Source organism: Anabas testudineus, chromosome 17, assembly GCF_900324465.2.
Source record: "Anabas testudineus chromosome 17, fAnaTes1.2, whole genome shotgun sequence".
NCBI classification, from domain to species: domain Eukaryota; kingdom Metazoa; phylum Chordata; class Actinopteri; order Anabantiformes; family Anabantidae; genus Anabas; species Anabas testudineus.
Window position 1 is genome coordinate 12,884,475 of NC_046626.1, and position 18,206 is coordinate 12,902,680.

General features: G+C 41.6%; 1 protein-coding gene across 1 annotated transcript in view; it reads left to right on the forward strand.

Annotated features, from left to right (window-relative positions):
* Positions 1 to 18,206, forward strand: part of phlpp1 (PH domain and leucine rich repeat protein phosphatase 1) — a 35,521-nt gene that overhangs the window by 14,685 nt on the left and 2,630 nt on the right. The window contains exons 2-16 of the mRNA XM_026374131.2: positions 6,284 to 6,480; positions 7,556 to 7,681; positions 8,503 to 8,651; positions 11,200 to 11,346; positions 12,653 to 12,880; positions 13,706 to 13,908; positions 14,197 to 14,257; positions 14,554 to 14,649; positions 15,233 to 15,388; positions 15,728 to 15,928; positions 16,034 to 16,196; positions 16,284 to 16,414; positions 16,633 to 16,746; positions 17,145 to 17,339; positions 17,888 to 18,116. Of these exons, the coding sequence (XP_026229916.1) occupies positions 6,284 to 6,480; positions 7,556 to 7,681; positions 8,503 to 8,651; positions 11,200 to 11,346; positions 12,653 to 12,880; positions 13,706 to 13,908; positions 14,197 to 14,257; positions 14,554 to 14,649; positions 15,233 to 15,388; positions 15,728 to 15,928; positions 16,034 to 16,196; positions 16,284 to 16,414; positions 16,633 to 16,746; positions 17,145 to 17,339; positions 17,888 to 18,116 (2,396 nt within the window). The remainder of the gene's footprint in view (positions 1 to 6,283; positions 6,481 to 7,555; positions 7,682 to 8,502; positions 8,652 to 11,199; positions 11,347 to 12,652; positions 12,881 to 13,705; positions 13,909 to 14,196; positions 14,258 to 14,553; positions 14,650 to 15,232; positions 15,389 to 15,727; positions 15,929 to 16,033; positions 16,197 to 16,283; positions 16,415 to 16,632; positions 16,747 to 17,144; positions 17,340 to 17,887; positions 18,117 to 18,206) is intronic.

Below are 18,206 nucleotides of genomic sequence, written 5' to 3' on the forward strand. Positions count from 1 at the left end.
CTTCATGCGGTTACTGCCTCTGAATCATGCTCAGATTTACATTCAATTAATATATAGTACAAAGTCACAAACATGCACATCTCATATGCATGAGCAAACACACAGACACTTTTGTGCACCACAGTGACATCATTTGCATTTACACACACTCATATACCAAGGTAAAAAACAATTCCCAGAGCTCTTGTGTGTTTGTGTATGTATGTGTGCCTTGAGCTTGCTGATCAGTGGGCTCGTGTTTTCTGTTGTAAGCTTTCGTAACACACACACACTCATTACATAACAGCAGGAGGAGTGGAACTGAGAAGAGGGGGAGCACACATTTATGTACGTCAGCGGCCGATGCTTCCACTGACAGAGGGAATCACTGGGGAAAATCTTGTCTTCTCTCCTCTTCTCTCCTCTCCTCTTCTCTTCTCACACTGATGCCAGCATCTGCATTCGCAATGCAATTCTCCTCTCATTCTGTTACATTTGAGTTAATTGTTATCGATTGAATGAGGCATGGTGAGGCATGCACACAGTGAAGCAAGTGGTGTGAGGATGCTGCTGCTAAAGAAAATGGTTATTTATTTTATTTTAAGAGCAAAATTCATAGATGCACAATATGATTTATTAACCTTCTATGCCACGTTTGTTATTGTTCTTCTTCACTCTAGTCGCCTGGCATGTCATTATTAATATTATTATTAAATATTGACATATTGTTGCATCAATTTCCGCAAGTGCAATAAAATATTAATTACTATTATTACCTGTTATGTGAAGATTAAATGCACTGAGGTCCCACTACTGTGCATCAAGTCTTATTAGAAATTATAGATGCAGATGTGGGTTCTGACAAAAGACCTAAAAATCCTCCTTCAGGTCATCCCCATGTCACTATGCATCCCCACACTGCCCCTGCAGGTGGTGGATGGTAATGCACTGACCTGATAACCAGTGTTATACTATGCTTTAAATAGCTGAGGACTGACTTTAGTTCCCTTCTTCCCAGGAGCAAAGGGTAATAATGATTTGATGGGGGAGATGTTGCAGGCTGTGACCTCCTTTAGTTTTGTTTCACTGAACTCACAGAGGATATTTTGTAGAGTGTTCGCATCTGTATGTGCATGTTTCAATTTGATTACATCCTTTCTGGTGACATGCTTAAAAGGGATGAGCAGGAACAAGTTCAGGGCATCTATCAAACTATCAATTATCCACTTCACCCTTGCACTGTGGATGGAGGGATGGCCATAGGTTGCCTATTTTCTCTGATCTCCCTAATTTTCCCTGATCTCCATGGGCCAAAGAGATCTGCCCCTTAATGCTGTAGCTCACGAAGAACAAGTATCACCTCAGCTGATCTGTTTAAGCTGAGGGATGTTCGATGTCTGACAATAGACAGGAGCACAAAGCTGTCACTCAGCTTTTCCTAGAAGGATTGAAAACATTCTACACAGGACATAAAATCAGTGCTTCTCATACTGAATTACTGGTAGATGAAGTTTTATATGCCAGATCATTAAAAGTCTGTACTGTAATCATCTCGTTTTTTTTTTTCTAAATCACGATCCAAACACCACATAGTCTACAGCACAATTTCATGGTTGACCTGGTATTCACATATTCACATACTGTACTTATTATAGACTTGCTACAGTTGGGTCATGGTTATGTTCTATGAATAAAACAGAATGCCAAATTAAAACTCTCAAAAGCTGTTTTAATAAAGATCTAAGGGCCTGCAGGCAGTGCTGTGAGGCACTGTCACCCAGCAGTGATACATGGGCATCTCACTTATTTCCTATGCAAGCATGTACTATACCACATCTTATTATCACTTTGCGCATTACCAATCCAACATGTGCGCCATTTTGAAAAGTGCAGAGAGCTAGCGTGAGGGATAATGTGCAACAAGCAGCCTGTCACCTTTTCTGACCTTTACCACCTTCCAGCAAGGCTCTTCAACTGCCTCCTGAGCAGACAGTTGTCTTAACATGGCTTGTCACTTTGGATCTGAGGAACCATCTCAAGCCATCCACAGAGAATGAGAAAAGAGGCAGGAGAAATGGAGAAACAAGGAGTGGGGAAACTTAGGCAGATTAGATGTGGGAAGCACATCCTTTCTTTGCCTGCACACACACACTTTTAAGCAGATAGATTTGACATTGCGTGTGTGTGTGTGTGTGTGCGTATAAGTGTGTGTGTTCTGTAACAGAAGGACAGTGCAGCTATTTGTGTCGCAGAGTAACAGCTGGTCTGGCTCTGTCTTACTTCTATTTCTATGTCACGTCTTCACCAACTTCCCTCAACTGCAGTTTGCACTTTACAAGTTAATGTCTACAGTACTCTGCACCAAACGTGATAGTTTGATAGTTATTACATTCTATTTCTGAGTTTTTAAAGATGCCTACTTTGTAGTTTGAGCTTTAATTGGTGAGAGAAGTAAAAAAAAAAAAAGAAAAAGAGCAAACAATGGTTACTGGAGATGCAGGAACCCGATATGGGCTTGGAAGCACTCATCCAGTACATCCCATATGTCACCACCTATAGAATAAGCAAGTGTGTGTCTATGCGTGTTTGTGCTCTGCTGTGACTTATGTGGGTCATCGATGCCCTACGGTACAGCATGCCCAGTTCTGTAGTAGAGGTGTGCTGATGTCAGGTTACATTTAGCAGGACAAGATGATTAACTAGGGATGTGTCCTTGTTACAACTGAGAATTTCTAGGGGAAAGAAGCGTTGATCTGTTGAGAAGGTTGGCTTTTGTACTGCTGACTAACAGTGATGATAACAGGGGCAGCAGTGCATCTGGGAGGCAGCTTTGTGTCCTCGTAGTGGAAATATTAGCTCAGAATGCTGACATTAAGAAAGCAGTGGTTGTTTGCTTCATGTCAGTGTGGTTATCCTGGCACGCAATATCGTTGTATACTTATCAGTATAAAATACTGAATGCACACTGGCAGTACACACCAGTGTGTTATCCCTGAATTATGCAGTAATGTGCATCGATGTTCTTGAAATGAAGTGAAAACAAATAGTCCAAGTTCCCCACTCCTACAGAGAAGTGATACCATATATTCTCCCAGCTATACACTGCAACGGTCTGGGTGTATAATCTTATCAGCCGGAACATTTCCCTTCTTGTAGATGAAGACTTTAGAGCATTTGCCCTGCTCAATCATGTTTGTATTTGCAGTCTTGCACAGTGTGTGTGTGTGTGTGTGTGTGTGTGTGTGTGTGTGTGTTTGAGCAGTAGGGGTGCACATACTTAGGTATTGGAGGCTAGTGTGGGAGGGAAATACTCTCTTTTCCTGAGCCTAGGGGGAGAGGAAGGAAGCCATCTCCAGTAACTAACACACTCCTCCAACTACATACAGTAGGTCTAGGAATAGACTTATCACACTCACCGTGCAGGGCCTGTCTATTATTTTTAAATTCACATCTGATGCATCACACTTATAGTACAGTAGATTATAAGATATGAGATGACCACCATGACTAACAACACTGCTCAAAATATTTCTAGTGTAGGTGGCCTGTGGTTCATGCATTTAGAATGCAGCAACTCTTTCTCTTATAATTTCCAAGTTACCAAGAGATCCCGCTTTTGTCTGGTCCACTTCTGTAAACAGGATGCTCACGTGGGAGTCCCACCCATCACGCCTCTTCCCCTGTTGTGGATTCCCATCGCCAGACTGAAACGTCTGCCTCCTGCCAGTTATCACACGTTCATGGCTGTAAATGGCACCTTCTATACGGGAGCAGCTTTCGAACTTCTCTTATCACAGAAGCAGTCCACTCAAGCTGTCTGCATTGTTCTCCCTCAGAAAAAAAAAACATGTTTGGTACATCAACACTGAATAGAGACAATTAGACGGATGCACATATGGAGATGGCTAATCACTTTCACTGTATGTGTGTGCATGCATGTGAGTGTGTGTGTGTGTGTGTGTGTGTGTGTGTGTGTGTGTGTGTGTGTGTGTGTGTGAAGAGTGGGAGGGAGGAGTAGGGTGCGTGTGTTTGTGCATATGCTTGTGTGGGTTCCAACAAAAGGCCTAAAAATAGTAGGAATATGCCCATGTGACATATTGAGGCTAAAAGCTTGTGAATAATTTGTCTAATGCAACACATACCCCCAGTCCTAAGCGCAATCATGAAAATATGCTCCTGCTGGTTACCTCTTCCAGCCAGCAAAGATGGAGGGGGGCAACCGGTCTGTTCAATCACTACAGGCAGATTCAGCCTGTCTGTTAGCAAGATAGCACATGGATTTGGATGGAATTTGTCAGATGATACCATGCTCTTAGTTTACAAATGACTTGTTTAGATTTTGTCTGAGGTATAAGATGTTTGTTCCCACCTTTCATTTATGTTAAATGTACACACATTAATGTTAGGAGCAGTTCATGGCTCTCAACATACATATAGCAGCATGTATCGAGATGTATTCACATCTGAATATATGTATTAGGTTTTTTTTTTTTATTACTAGTAACAAGCTGATCACATCTTCCCCTTCCCCAAGTCTTGTTTTAAAGAAAACAGCAGTCCCAGTTTAGCTCACTTACCTACACAGCTTTTTTGGAAGTGAAAACAATACCATTCTGTGGGCTGGCTTGGGTTTAAACCAGGAGGTGCCTCAGCAAAATGTTAATAAACTTCCCCCTAAGTGATTGAAGTACTATGATTTACATATGTCTAATCACTATGGTCAAGTACTACTATGTGCTGTAATTTCTTGTCAAAGTGACTTATTATGTTTGAGTCATTGTTATTTCAGTGTAAGAAAGATGTGTAATTTCTGACGTAATTTCTGCAGTTAAAAATAGAATGGTGGCTGATGGGATGTTGATTTTACAAATGCTGGAAACATAAACTACTGTGCTGGGTCATATCTCTGCACTGTGTACAGTTATTCAGGTGCTTGGACGTCATGGCCTGTATGTTACACACTCTGCATTTAGTCAAAGCAAATATCCTTTTGCAAACTAGGCTATTGAGGGTGCTGTAAACACAAGATTATCTTGTAGCACAGAGAAAAGGTCATGTACAGCTCAGTGACTGTGCAGAGTTTAAAAAATTACAATTGCCTTATTGCTTGCATAAAACACTGCCTATTGGAGATGGTAAATTCAACTGTTTGTATGTTGGTGACTTCTCAGATTTAGCCACATCAGTTGTAATAAGCACACCTGTGGCCATGTGAACATGAAAACATTGACTGTTGACAGATCAGCAGTGTACAATACAATAATAAACTGCATTAACCTTACAGTCGGCATGTGAAAGACTGGAATTATTTAAAGCCGTTAGAGTGTGTGCAAGTTTGCACTTGCTTACCCTTCTGACTCTTTCTTCCTCTGTTTAACGCACCTCCATCGCCTTTTGATTCACTCTTTGTGCTTAGAGTTAAGTGAAATGTGTGTGAAAGTGACAACGCAAGAGGGATGCAGCTAGTTTGCAGCAGGCCACAGGCCGGGAGATATTTTCTAAGACCATCTGTCACTTGGAAAGGAAAACTTCGTAAACCAATCCATGAATCTCTTGGCTGAAGGGGAAAACAGTTAGGTTAAACATGCTGCGGGGAAGAGAACAGAAAACTATAGATAGAATGGAGAAACCGAAAGCTAGGCAATCGGACAGATAAAAACGACGGGGGGGGGGGGGGGGGGGGGACAGCACATGCCAGGCCTTGGAGGTTTTTGCGGAGGTGGAGGTAGACAGAAAGCAGGTGGATGTTTAGACAGAACGATAAGACAGCCTGGATGACAGAACGCCTGATAAGCAGCTTGACTGTCTGGTTTGGCAGGCTTGCAGTCAGGCAAGAGAACAGGGCTTGGAGGAGAGGGAGACAGATGGGTAAAACTGAATTGCTCAGAAATTGTAAGAGCCTAACTTAGAAGAGGTGCACCTGGTATCGAATTTGAGGCTAACGTAGAGCTGAATAGAAATCCAGTTGTGTCCCAATATCTGAACAACTGTGTTGCAACATTCACTGAAGTTGTTGCCATTAAATTTTGTATAGGCATTCTTGAAATATATTAATATTTACTCTAATGACTTTTGTCATCTCTGACTTTTCATCCAGCACCATTATTGGTTCAAAGTTAAAATATTCTGTTTAGTTCTTACCAGCAAATCTTATTGCCTTTCAGATATTTTATGAGACTGGTTTTATTCAGTGGTTGTATATTCAATGTTCTCCCTATAAAGTACCTAATCATTTGCCAGACCTGTGTCAAGGTCACATCGACATTGCTGCTAACTGCACAATATGTGTCCATTTTTATTCCAGGCAAGCCCCAAAGCATTGAGAGCTCAGAGCGTGTCCAGCTGTCGGGGACATACAACGTTCGGAAAGGAAAGCTCCAGCTACCAGTCAACCGCTGGACCAGGCGGCAGGTTATTCTGTGCGGTACCTGCCTCATCGTCTCCTCTGTCAAAGACAGCCAGACAGGGAAGATGCATATCCTGCCACTCATTGGAGGAAAAGTACGTAAAAATCACACCACGACATGAGCACGAATACCATCACGTAAATAGTTTTATTGTTCCCCACTCTGTCGTCATCTTTTTTGTCTCTGTTGTTTTTTGTTTGCTTTGGGTTGCAAAGCTATAATGTCATAGCATCTGATACAGTCACTGTTTCTACTCTCCACAAATGTTTCTCGGTGCAATAGAGTTTGTCATTAATGCCATTTAACCTTCAACAATTGTGTGTCCTTTCATTTGACATCCGTTAATGCTTCCTGCCATTTCTGCTCAATGTCAAATGGAAATATTACAAGCCAGGTTTTACAAAGACAAGATGTTATTGGCATTCTTTTTTTGAATATGTCTGATCTATAATTAAGATGTGTTATAATGTTTAATGTAATAGATTTCTGTAGCATTTGAAAAACTGAAAAACAGTTTCTCTCTGCAATGTTTTAAAGTGCCTCTCTAAATAGTAACCTTTATCAGTTTATGGCTTTATGGATATATATCTGCAAGGGTAATAAAGAAGCCGTTAGGGCTCTTTTTACTAGTGAGCTTTACACAAAGGACACCATACTCCACCACACCCAGTTTTTAAACATTTCTCACACAACATGTGACCTTTACTCAACTATTAATTCACACAGTGCCTCGGCATGTGCCTTTATGTGGTGAATTTGTGCCTGTGCATGTGCCTGCCGGTGTTCTATTCAAACGTAGCTAGCCAGTCATTCATTCACAGTCCAGGTGCTTAAGTGTGTCTAAAAAGTAATTCCACATACATTTGTTTTTTCAGCTCATCTCTCACACAATTTATGGTCATTCATGCCTTATATATTTTCATGAGTGTGCTCCAGGTTGACTGAATTTGTTAACCTGCAGCCTTTAGCCGTTTTATTTTCTTCAAGTCAGTTCAAATAAGAACAAATCTACCGGGACACCAATGTGCAGCTTTTCCTTTCGGGTTCTTTTCCTTATAATGTGTCATTGTATAGGCATGGGGTTTATCAGTTACAGTATAATCAGAGGTGGGTCAAGCAATGTCAGTATATCAGACTCTAATGCCACTCGTGTGTCTTTTGTGCTGCAGGTGGAGGAGGTAAAGAAGCACAATCACTGTTTGGCCTTCAGCTCAGCAGGGCCTCAGAGTCAAACCTACTATGTCAGCTTTGACAGCTTCACGGAGCACCTGCGCTGGCACAGACACGCTGCCAAGGTACTGTTTGTGTGCATGTGTATCAGAGTTAGAAAAAGAAAAGGAGAACTTAAGCATATGCTCCCTGTTTCTACAGTACTTACTGGTCAGCCATATTGTTTATCAGAGATTATAAATATGAAAATATGGCAGTACACCTGCCACAGTCTGCCTGCACAGTGTGAGCTAAGTGAATTTAAAGGTGTACATAATTCTCTGCTATCCAAACTGTAGTATATAACCCAAGTGGCTCTGGGTGCACTCACACACACAAACACCACTCATGTCCCTCTTCTCTTTCTCTCATTTGAACTCAAGTAGGCCATAGCCAGAAAACCTCTTTTATAAATATTAACAGGGACATGCATGTCACCCGCACCCAGAGGGCCACTCAGAATAGAAGCTTGGTTAGAAGCAGCACGTGCCCTAGTGACGACTGCTAAGCCTCTAGCTAACTGTGCTCTGAAAGCCTTGAGTTCAAAGCCTGTACATTTGCTGCTTTAAGATGAGGATGATGTTCATGCTGTCAGTTGCAGCTTCTGTGTTTCTGTAAGTTTGACTATCAAATAATCGAAGGTTAACAGCGCTATGGACCTGCAGTCAACTAAATTAGACAGTGAGGTCATGTGTGATGTTAGGTCACTAACCTATTGGACTTTTCCTCTACCTCTTCTGATTCTTTAATCCTAAAAAGATTAGCCATTGAGTGACATTTAAGTGCCTTACCAGCAGGCCACACACACACACACCTGTAAAATCTTCCAGTAATCCTGTTAAACTCCTATTTTCTCTTTCTCTGTCACTGCTCCTTTCTTCTTACTTTCCTCACCATCTTGATCTAGATGGTGTCCCAGAGAATCAACTCTGTTGATCTGTCCTGCTGCAGCCTGGAGCAACTCCCTCCTAACCTCTTCTACAGCCACGATCTCACCCACCTTAACCTCAAACACAACTTCCTGCCTGCAGACCAGCGGCTGCAGCAGTTGCAAAGGTACAGTGCCATTGTAAATCTACAGTAAACACACGTGAGACTAAACTAGACAGACGGGAAGAAAAAGAAACTGAACAATGAGAAAAAAGCGGATAGGCTTGGGGAGGCATTACAGGTTGAGTAGACAGTGTGGGGTTTGAAAGGGCTAGTTTGGGCATGATGAAACTCATGGGTTTAGCACAGCTTAATATAATTTGGCCACAACAGGAAATGGGCTGGGCTCTTGTACAAGTATGGGAGAGACGAGACACTGTGAGGCTTCACTGGACACAGCAGGTCATGGCTGGGTGATTTGGACAGCTTTAGCTTTTGCCTGCAATTTGCAAGCCATCGACCTGAGCAATCTAGGACTGGGGCCATTGGCACACAGGGACCAAATAGGCTAGCCAGGGTTGTGCTGTACCAGGCAAGGCCAAGCGAGCCCAGAGCCCAGAAGGTTAGATGTGTCTGCAGGGAAGCTTTTAATGTGCCTGGCCTCCCTCACTCTCTCTCTCTCTGGGCACCATCTGCTGCATGCTTATCATGGTACCAGATAGAGCCCACATCCAAGACATATGTGCATGTGTGTTCATGTGTGTGTGTATGCATGAATTTACATTTGTGCATATATACATGTGCACAATTGTCACAGCATTATTTTTTGAGCATGTATTTGCAGAAAGGTGTGTGCGTGTGCGGGAGAGCAAGAGTAGCTTGCCTGTATGCAACAGAAAAGATGGCTGCAGGCTACAGATTTGGGGTCAGTGCATGCAAAGTCTTAATACAGTATGGCATTTGTTTTTTTGTTTTTTTCCTTTTTTTAAGGTGGCTCTGTTTTTTCTTCTGTGCTTGTGCGTGTTCCTGATATAAAATTATGAATGAGTAGACGATTTGACGATACTACGTTGATGATACAATGGTCTGATTTATTATACAAAATTCTTGTGATAATGAGTGGTTTTAAAAAGTAGATATTGTGAGGGAAATTACTAGTTCTTGAGTGACGCACTGTTCCCCTGCTGGTCAAGCAACATAACATCTATTTAGCTTCGCCAATCTGAAGTAGGCTCATCCACATTTGACCCAGCATGAGAGGAAAAAAAAGAGGTCAGTAATGAGAAAAGAGATGAATAGTTAGCTGAAAATAGAGGGGTTTTGACAGAGACATATAGCAGAGTTACTTGAATACGCGCTTTGCCCCTGAGAGGCTAAAGTCAGGAACAATAATACTCTGTCTGCAGCCATCTGAATGTGGGTGTATGTGTTTTGGTGTGGACAGTTGTGTGAGAGTCTGATTTTGTTTCAGTATAAACAATGGTTTTCTCTGACATCTAACGTAGGGTTATAGTGCTTTGTGTTTGTCCATAGAGGACTGGAATGTGTGAACCTGCCACATGCCTCTCCCTGCTCTCCTTTTTTACCTTTGGCCAAATACTAACTGGGGTGTGAATTGCCATCAGCTATGCATAATGAGTTGTCTGGGATACTAGCTCTTTTCTCAGGAATGGGAATAGCCTCCCAGCATGCATCCCTCTCTGAGACTGAGATCACCACTCACTAAGGCAAATGTCTATCGTTCCATGCATATCATTGAACCTTTGACCTCTTTTTTTTTTTTTTTACATATGTACGATAGTTTAGCAAGTTATGAAGGAAATAAAAGCCATGGAAATGAAGGGACGGGGAAAGGGAGTAAAGTTGGATGAAATATAACACAAAATTGAGATGAAGGGGTAATTAAGGCCAAATGAAAAAATATATGTAATTGCAGCTTCAAACCTACATTTATTTTTTTTTTTTCAACTTTGTGTCAGTCTTTGGCAATTTCTTGCAAAAAAAAAAGCATATGTAGCCAGGTTTAACTGGCTAGTTGCTGTCTATGTCTGTCCTTTGGTGCAGACAAACCAGCCAAAAGCAGCTAAAGGGCTTCACAGGGCTAAGGTAAACTGCACATTTTGGGACAATTCTTTACTAAAGAGTAGATAGTGCCATTTTAAATGCACAATGAAAGAGTAGAATGACAGAGCATCACACAGTTATGAGACTCTAGGAAGTGTGTACAACCATTATTCAGCAGATTGCTGAGGATGATTTAATGTTAGAATGGCATTTTCCAACACCCCTAACCATTGTCTGCAGGAGCCACCCTCAGGTGGAATTATTGGGTCTACCTTAATCAATAGCTTTAATGTCTCAGTTGCGTTATGTACTATTACTGTTATGTTCTGTATGTGTAACCTGTGTATGTACATGTATATGGGGAAGAACATTTAGTAGTGCAAGTTTAAGCCACACCTCCGGTGATAATATGGTGTGCTGCCCATCTCCGGCTTGCCATAGCTGTTTTTTATCTATGCACATGATAGGTGATGGCAGGTTGCATGTGTGTGTCTGTGTGTTGGTAGATGGATAAAGAAAGACAGGGAGGCTTTGCCTTGTTTCCTTGGCTGGTCACAAGAGTTTAAACAACTGGTTTGCTCATCAAAAAGATTGTGTTCATGGATGTGTTTTTTTTTTTTTTTTTTTTTCAGAAACAAATTATTTAAGTCATTTATTTCTGTTGTTGCAGGTTTTCTCGTCTGCGAAGCCTCAACTTGTCCAACAACCACCTTGGTCAATTCCCTCTTGCCATCTGCGACATCCCCACCTTGACAGAGGTCAACCTAAGTTGTAACTATCTGGCCTCTGTCCCTAGCTCTGTGGGAGCCATGACCAAGTAAGTAACAGCAGGAAGTAACTTATATAGACGTCACTATAGAGCTACCAGTATTAGTGTAAAACTATACTCAGATGCTGAGTATACATGGTACATCAGACCTATACAGTAAAAGTCACATTGGATGTTGCTGCTCACACAGCTGCATTGATGTCATTCTACAGACTGAAAAAAAACAGTGAAACTTTTCACAAGCCTATTACATATTTACTGCTTTGAGTGTCAAAAAATTTACATAGCCAAATGTAGGTGATACCTAGCAACAAGCACGTGGCATACCAGCCACTGTGGTATACTTTACTGGTTTCAATATGTAAGCAAGCAACAGCACAACTTGCTCATTTGATTGTCGTGCTTTCCAGGGACTTTCTGCCTCTAGTCTGTTTATTTTCTGGCCTCGACAAGATAGAGTTACCTCCCCTTTTGTATTTATACTCTGTTGTCATTATTATCCTTCAGTGTGTTGTTGAGGTAATCTGCTTTTGTGGCTAATCCAGTTTTGGCCATCTCTTTTGACTTTGTTCTTGCATTTCTCTTGCTCTGTCCTACTCAACCACCACTCTGAAGACACTTAGTTGAGTGGTGGTTGAGTAGGAATACTTGTATTTCTTGATGACAATGCTGCTCTGCCCCCCAAAAAGATTTGTTAGTTTCGAGCCAGCATTTTCAAGAAGACATTTGCTGGCTCATACCAAATTTTTATTTATTTATTTTTAAGTCATGGGAATCCCCAGGCCAGAACATTACATGTTGGCTGAGTCACAATCAGCCCTCTTGTCTGTGAAAAAGCCATATTCTTCTTCACAATCTGATTTTCTGAGCGTCAGAAAAATGCAAAAATATTTACACGGTGAATTAAATTAGCACTTTAATCCAGGTAATCAAAGCCATATAATATGGGTATTGATAATGTTACAGGATTCTCCATTACTCTTTAATTTCAGTTTCAATTTTAATGTCTGTGACAGCGTGTATAGAACTTGTTCTTAAAACTGACGCCTCACACGAAAATAAACATAAAGGTATGTGGGTTGCAATAGGCCTGCATGAGAAGTTAATCTGCGGGAATGATCTGGTATGTCTGTAAATTCCTGTAGTGGCCAGTAGGGCATTTATGCCGCTACTGCCATCTTCTGGATGTTAGCTGTACTGCTTATAAAGGCTGAAAGTCCCAGTTGGAACAACGCCATTGATCCTGAGCTACACTATGTGCAAATAAAGAAGAAGGCTTTGTTAAAACACCATGCTGCCTATCAGCTCTTTCATGAATGAGGTCAGTAATCTAATGTCTTGTTTGTGTTCTCAGTTTGCAGACGTTCCTGTTAGATGGAAACAGTCTAGATGAGCTGCCCAATGAGCTGGGGTCCCTCCAGAGGCTCAGTTACTTAGGCCTTTCCTTCAACCAGTTCAGCCATGTGCCCCAGGTTCTGGAGCGGTTGGCCTCCATGGAGAAGCTGTGCATGGCTGGCAACAACTTAGAAACACTCACCCTGCAGAACTTCAGACTGCTTCGTGTCAAACACATTGATCTAAGGTACAACAATTCTAGCAGGTTATTAGGAGTATTAAAAAAAAAAAAACATGGTTATGAGGTTGATTATTGTCAAGAAATAGCATCATTTGTAGCCCATAGTCATGCTTTTCCTAAGCAATGTCCCCAGTGACAAAACCCATTAATAAGGAAACCAAAACACAAACAAACAGGAACCCAGACAGCATTTAGCAAATGTTTACCTGCAGTGACTCGATCAGGTGTTTTCCTTTGTTTAAAGAAACACGGAGTTAGTGTGACTTGCACTATTTTCCAGTTAATATTTCACTCCTTCTAACTAAACGGGGTAAAAAAAAAAAAAAGATTAATCAATGAGGTGATAGTATTGTATCAATTATCAGTTCTTTCAAGACACTGAGGAATTGTAATTTTTGTTTAAGTAAAACACTAATAGACTAATTATTAAAATAAAAATAATCGATCACTAGAATGTGAACTGTTATTTCTTCCCACTTTTCTTTTCAGTAATAATAAGTACAGTAACAGTTTGTGACATGTTATTTTCACTCCAAACCAGGAGTGTTTTTAGAAAAACAATATGCACAGTTAAAGTAACTTTAGTAGGAATTATACTCTACATTCGATTACAGTGCTACAAATACTCTCGAGATCTAATACATCAACAACCACTTTACTCAGTGTGGCACACAGAATAGCGGAGTGCTAAACAGAACTCAGGAAGCTACACAATATATCAGCCGTCACCCAAGGCATGTTCCCTGCCTTACAAGAAAGACCACAGCATGTGCAGTTCAACCTGAGCCAAATAGAGCTGACCCTTTGCCTGCTCCCTGCACCCTCTGTCAGGTTAAATAAGATCTCCAACATGGTGCCAGATGAGCCTGACCTGCTGAGACACGTGACCCAGCTGGATGTGAGGGATAACAGACTGATGGAGCTGGATGCCTCGGTTTTCCCCAGGCTGGAGGTGCTTCACTGCGAGAGGAACCGCATCATCAGCCTCAAGGCCAAGGGTTGCTTGCTCAAAGGCATCTACGCCTCAAACAACGGTGGGTTTCGCACGCAGGATGCCATGTTCACTGCAAGGGAAATCATGTGTGATTAGACAGAGGGATCACTGAAATCACTGCCATATATTACTATTTCCCCCATGCTCATCTTACATCAATATTTCACATTAATGCTGTGGTGTCATTGTCTCTCTCAGTCATTCCTCTCTAACTTGTCATCGCCCATTTTCTAATCTCTCCTCTCCATTTTCTATCACCTGCCTACTTTTGTAATAAGCTGGGCCCTGTCCTTGCTGTAGGTTAATGTGTTTGGATTTCTTCCTACAGAGCTACGACAACTGGATGTCAGTCCTGTGCCCTCCAATCTTAGCTACATGGACATCTCGAGGTGAGAAAAAAGGGCACTCGCATACAAAAAAGGAATGCTTCACTATTTCAAAAAAGTATTTTGCAAATACAGCTCATTTATAGTTCAGTGTCTGTAGCTAATAAGTTGGTTGTTCAGTGTAAATATGTAATTTGTAATTAGCCTAAAGGTGTCAACATAGCTAATACTTCACTTTATTTTGTCACAGAGTGGCTTGATAATTGTCTCAGCACATCATGTTTCATGTTAAGTATTTCATTTTACAAACTGCACATAATTTATTATCATCATATCATATTATCATCATCCCCTACCAGGAACCATATGGAGTCTTTGCCAGACTGGCTGTGTGAAGCAAAGAAACTGGAAGTCCTGGACGTGAGCCACAACCTCATCACCGAGCTCCCGGCGCGGTGAGTCTCGCTCTCAGTGAATGTGTCCGTAAACCTGTAAATGGAGTGCAGTGCAACATTATTCTCCCTGCCCTTTATCGGCCAGTCATCTATCCCCCTTAGAGTCTCATAAATCACACAGACAGCCTGTAACCTCCACAGTCGTCGTCCATTCTCTTCCTCTTTATATAGCCTTTAGAAGGTCAGCTTGAATGCAGCACACTTCCAACTCCTCTCTATAGTTCTGTCTTCTGCCTTTTTCCCTCTTACTATTCATTTTTTCTTCTTATTCTCTTTCTTCATCTGTTCCCATCAATGTCTGCAAATGTATTTTTTACCTACTAAGTGTCAGGATGATGAATTTCAGCTGTGGGCTCCACTAGAGGCGCTGCTATCTGTTTTCTCATCCTTGCTCCCATCCTCCTGCTGCACTATCCTCATTTTCGCAACTGTTTCACGACTGTTTCACTATTTCACAAGACAGTTGTGTGGAAGAGTTGTCACCATTCTTGTTCATCACATATCTTTCTGTCTGTCTGAGTCCATGTTTTATTTCTCACGTTTTAGTATTAACTCAACCATCTCTATACTGTTCATGCTGCAGGTTGTTCTGCAGCAACAGTCTGAGGAAGCTCAGTGCAGGACATAACCAGTTGCACAAGCTGCCTGAAAGAGTGGAGCGCCCTCTGCTGGAGGTTTTGGACGTACAGCACAATCAATTAGTGGAACTTCCCTGCAACCTGTTCCTCAAATCTGAAAGGTTTGTTTTGTTTTAGGTTTTTTTTTTTTTCCAGGTAATGCATACACCAGCTGAAAAGAAGATCAACTGCAGGAAAAATATGCATGTGTATGAAGGTGATGGACAGAAATGATACATAGGGAATGTATTAATCAGTGGCAGGACATTCAAGGGCAATGGGCACAAGCACATAAAAAACAACCAGTAATCACAAGGATGGGAGAAGGAATATTTTAAGGGGTGTCATCGAAGTAGACATTCATGCAGGAGTTTGACATTAAGGTGACTCATCTCAATTATTAATGTCTCTGTCTGAATGAACACAAAAATGGGACTGTTTTTTTTTTTTTCTACTTTCAGCTTGAGATGTGTAAATGCATCAGCTAACAAGCTGGAGCACCTGCCCCCATCCAGTCTATCGGAGGAGAGCCACAGCATCCTGCAGGAACTCTACCTGACCAATAATCAGCTGACAGACAAGTGTGTACCAATGCTGACCGGCCATACACACCTTCGAGTTCTGCACATGGCCTATAATCATCTCCAGACCTTCCCAGCCAGGTAAAGAAAATGTTGAAAGTTGAACAAAGTTCATGTATTTCTTACTTCCTTATGACTTTGGAAAGACACACTGCAGCTCACTCACCGCTGTCGCTTATCCTTTAGTAAAATGGCAAAGTTGGAAGAGCTGGAGGAGGTGGACCTGAGTGGAAACATGCTGAAGACTGTGCCCACCACCATCATGAATTGCCGGAGAATGCACACACTCATCGCCCACTCCAATGCCATCGAAGTCTTTCCCGAGGTCATGCAGCTGATGGAGATGAAAGTGAGCCAGTAGTAACGGCATAGTGCTGTGAACATGGACTATAAATGCGTATCTGTGAGTACTGACCTGTTATTCTTTTGTTGTCAGTGCGTGGATCTGAGCTGTAACGAGCTGAGCGAGATCACACTACCAGAGAATCTGCCTCCCAAGCTTCAGGAGCTGGATCTGACAGGAAACCCTCGTCTCAACCTGGACCATAAGACCCTTGAGCAGCTCAAGTATGTCTTTGCTTTTCTTAGCTACAGCTAACTACAGTTAAATCTGTTTTGTACATGTTGTAATTGATTTTCTTTCATTGATATGTTTTTTATTTTCTCTTGTATATGTAATGTATAGTCTGTCTTTTAGAAATAGCTAGAATGTAATCCTCTCTGTGATTAATGTGCGTTTATGCTTCAACTAGAGAGAGTGTATTTGACCCTTTTTTTTCTTCCAGTAATATTCGCTGCTTCCGCATTGATCCACCTCCAACCTTTTCGTCGAACGAGGCATCTGGTGGGCCTGCTGTGTGGAGTCATGGTTACACAGAGGCCTCAGGCGTCAAGAACAAGTGAGTTCAGTTCATCAAGATGAAGAAAAAAAAACAAAACAGCTGCCATCACGCATGTGAAGTGAAGTCTCACTAATCCAAACCTCTTGAGAATGAGCATTGTTAAAGCTAGATGACTCAAATGAAGGAAATATTGACGCGGTGCTTATTGAAAACATGAATTATGTCTAGTCACATGCTAAAACATCTTATTAGGGCTGCAATTTAGTACTTGCACATATTGTTTTCAAATTCCCGTATAGGGAACATAAGTTATGTTCATTAGGCAAGTTCTGCTATACAATCTTTGTCTGTGGTGCACAGTGGTCACTATATGAACGGAGGATGTATGCCTTTGAAGCCCTTATTGTCTCTGCCTCAATGAAATTGTGGCCTTTTTTTGCTTGTTCTCTTTTCAGGTTGTGCGTAGCGGCCCTGTCAGTAAACAGTTTCTGTGGGAGTCGTGAAGCCCTGTACGGTGTGTTTGATGGGGATAGGAATGTGGAAGTGCCCTACCTTTTGCAGTGTACAATGAATGATGTGCTGGCTGAAGAACTACACAAGACCAAAAGTGAAGAGGACTATATGACTAATACCTTCCTCGTCATGCAGAGGTACATGATTGACTCTATGGGCATATTTAGTCATTCTCATATTTCCAAACACCATTTCTAGAAAAGTTATTATATTGCTATTCAAACATAAATCTGTCACTTTTTAATTTTAATTTTATTCTTAACACTTTGGGAACCAAGGATACTAATTGTTGCATTTTTGCAAATTAAATATTATGCTTATTCTCGCTGGATACACAACTTCCCTTTCCAGTGGTCTTTGGCTGCTATTGTCTCATTCTGATCGTAATGATGTGTCATAGATTTTCAATAGAGAGATCGCACCACAGGGAGGACAGTCAAGTGCACACATCCTTTGTCTACAAAACCACACTGAAATTTCCCCAGAGTCTCCCCCCAGAAACAAGTAAACTGACAAATCACAGATTTTAGTTTGTATTACAATTTAGAAGAATGTCCCAACTTTTCTGGAAAAGGGGTTTTTACATAACATCTTTTATATATTGAATATTTCTATTCTCATTAACAAAAACTTTGATCTTCCCATTAAAATTCCTCTATCCATTTCATCTTTTCTGCCCTTAAAGGAAACTCGGAACAGCAGGTCAGAAACTGGGTGGCTCGGCAGCTCTGTGCCACATTCGCCATGACCCCACTGACCCTAGTGGTTGCTTCACCCTCACAGCTGCTAACGTGGGCAAGTGCCAGGCTATTCTGTGTCGGGACGGAAAGCCGTTGTCCCTGTCACTGCTTCACAATGTAGGGCTGGAGGAGGAGTACCGCAGGATCCGGCAGCACAGGGCTATCATCACTGAGGTAGAGATCCACAGAAACATCCGAAGTACCTTCAAGTCAATCATTTACCTTCATGTGCATTGCATGGTTGTTGTAATATTTATACTCTTT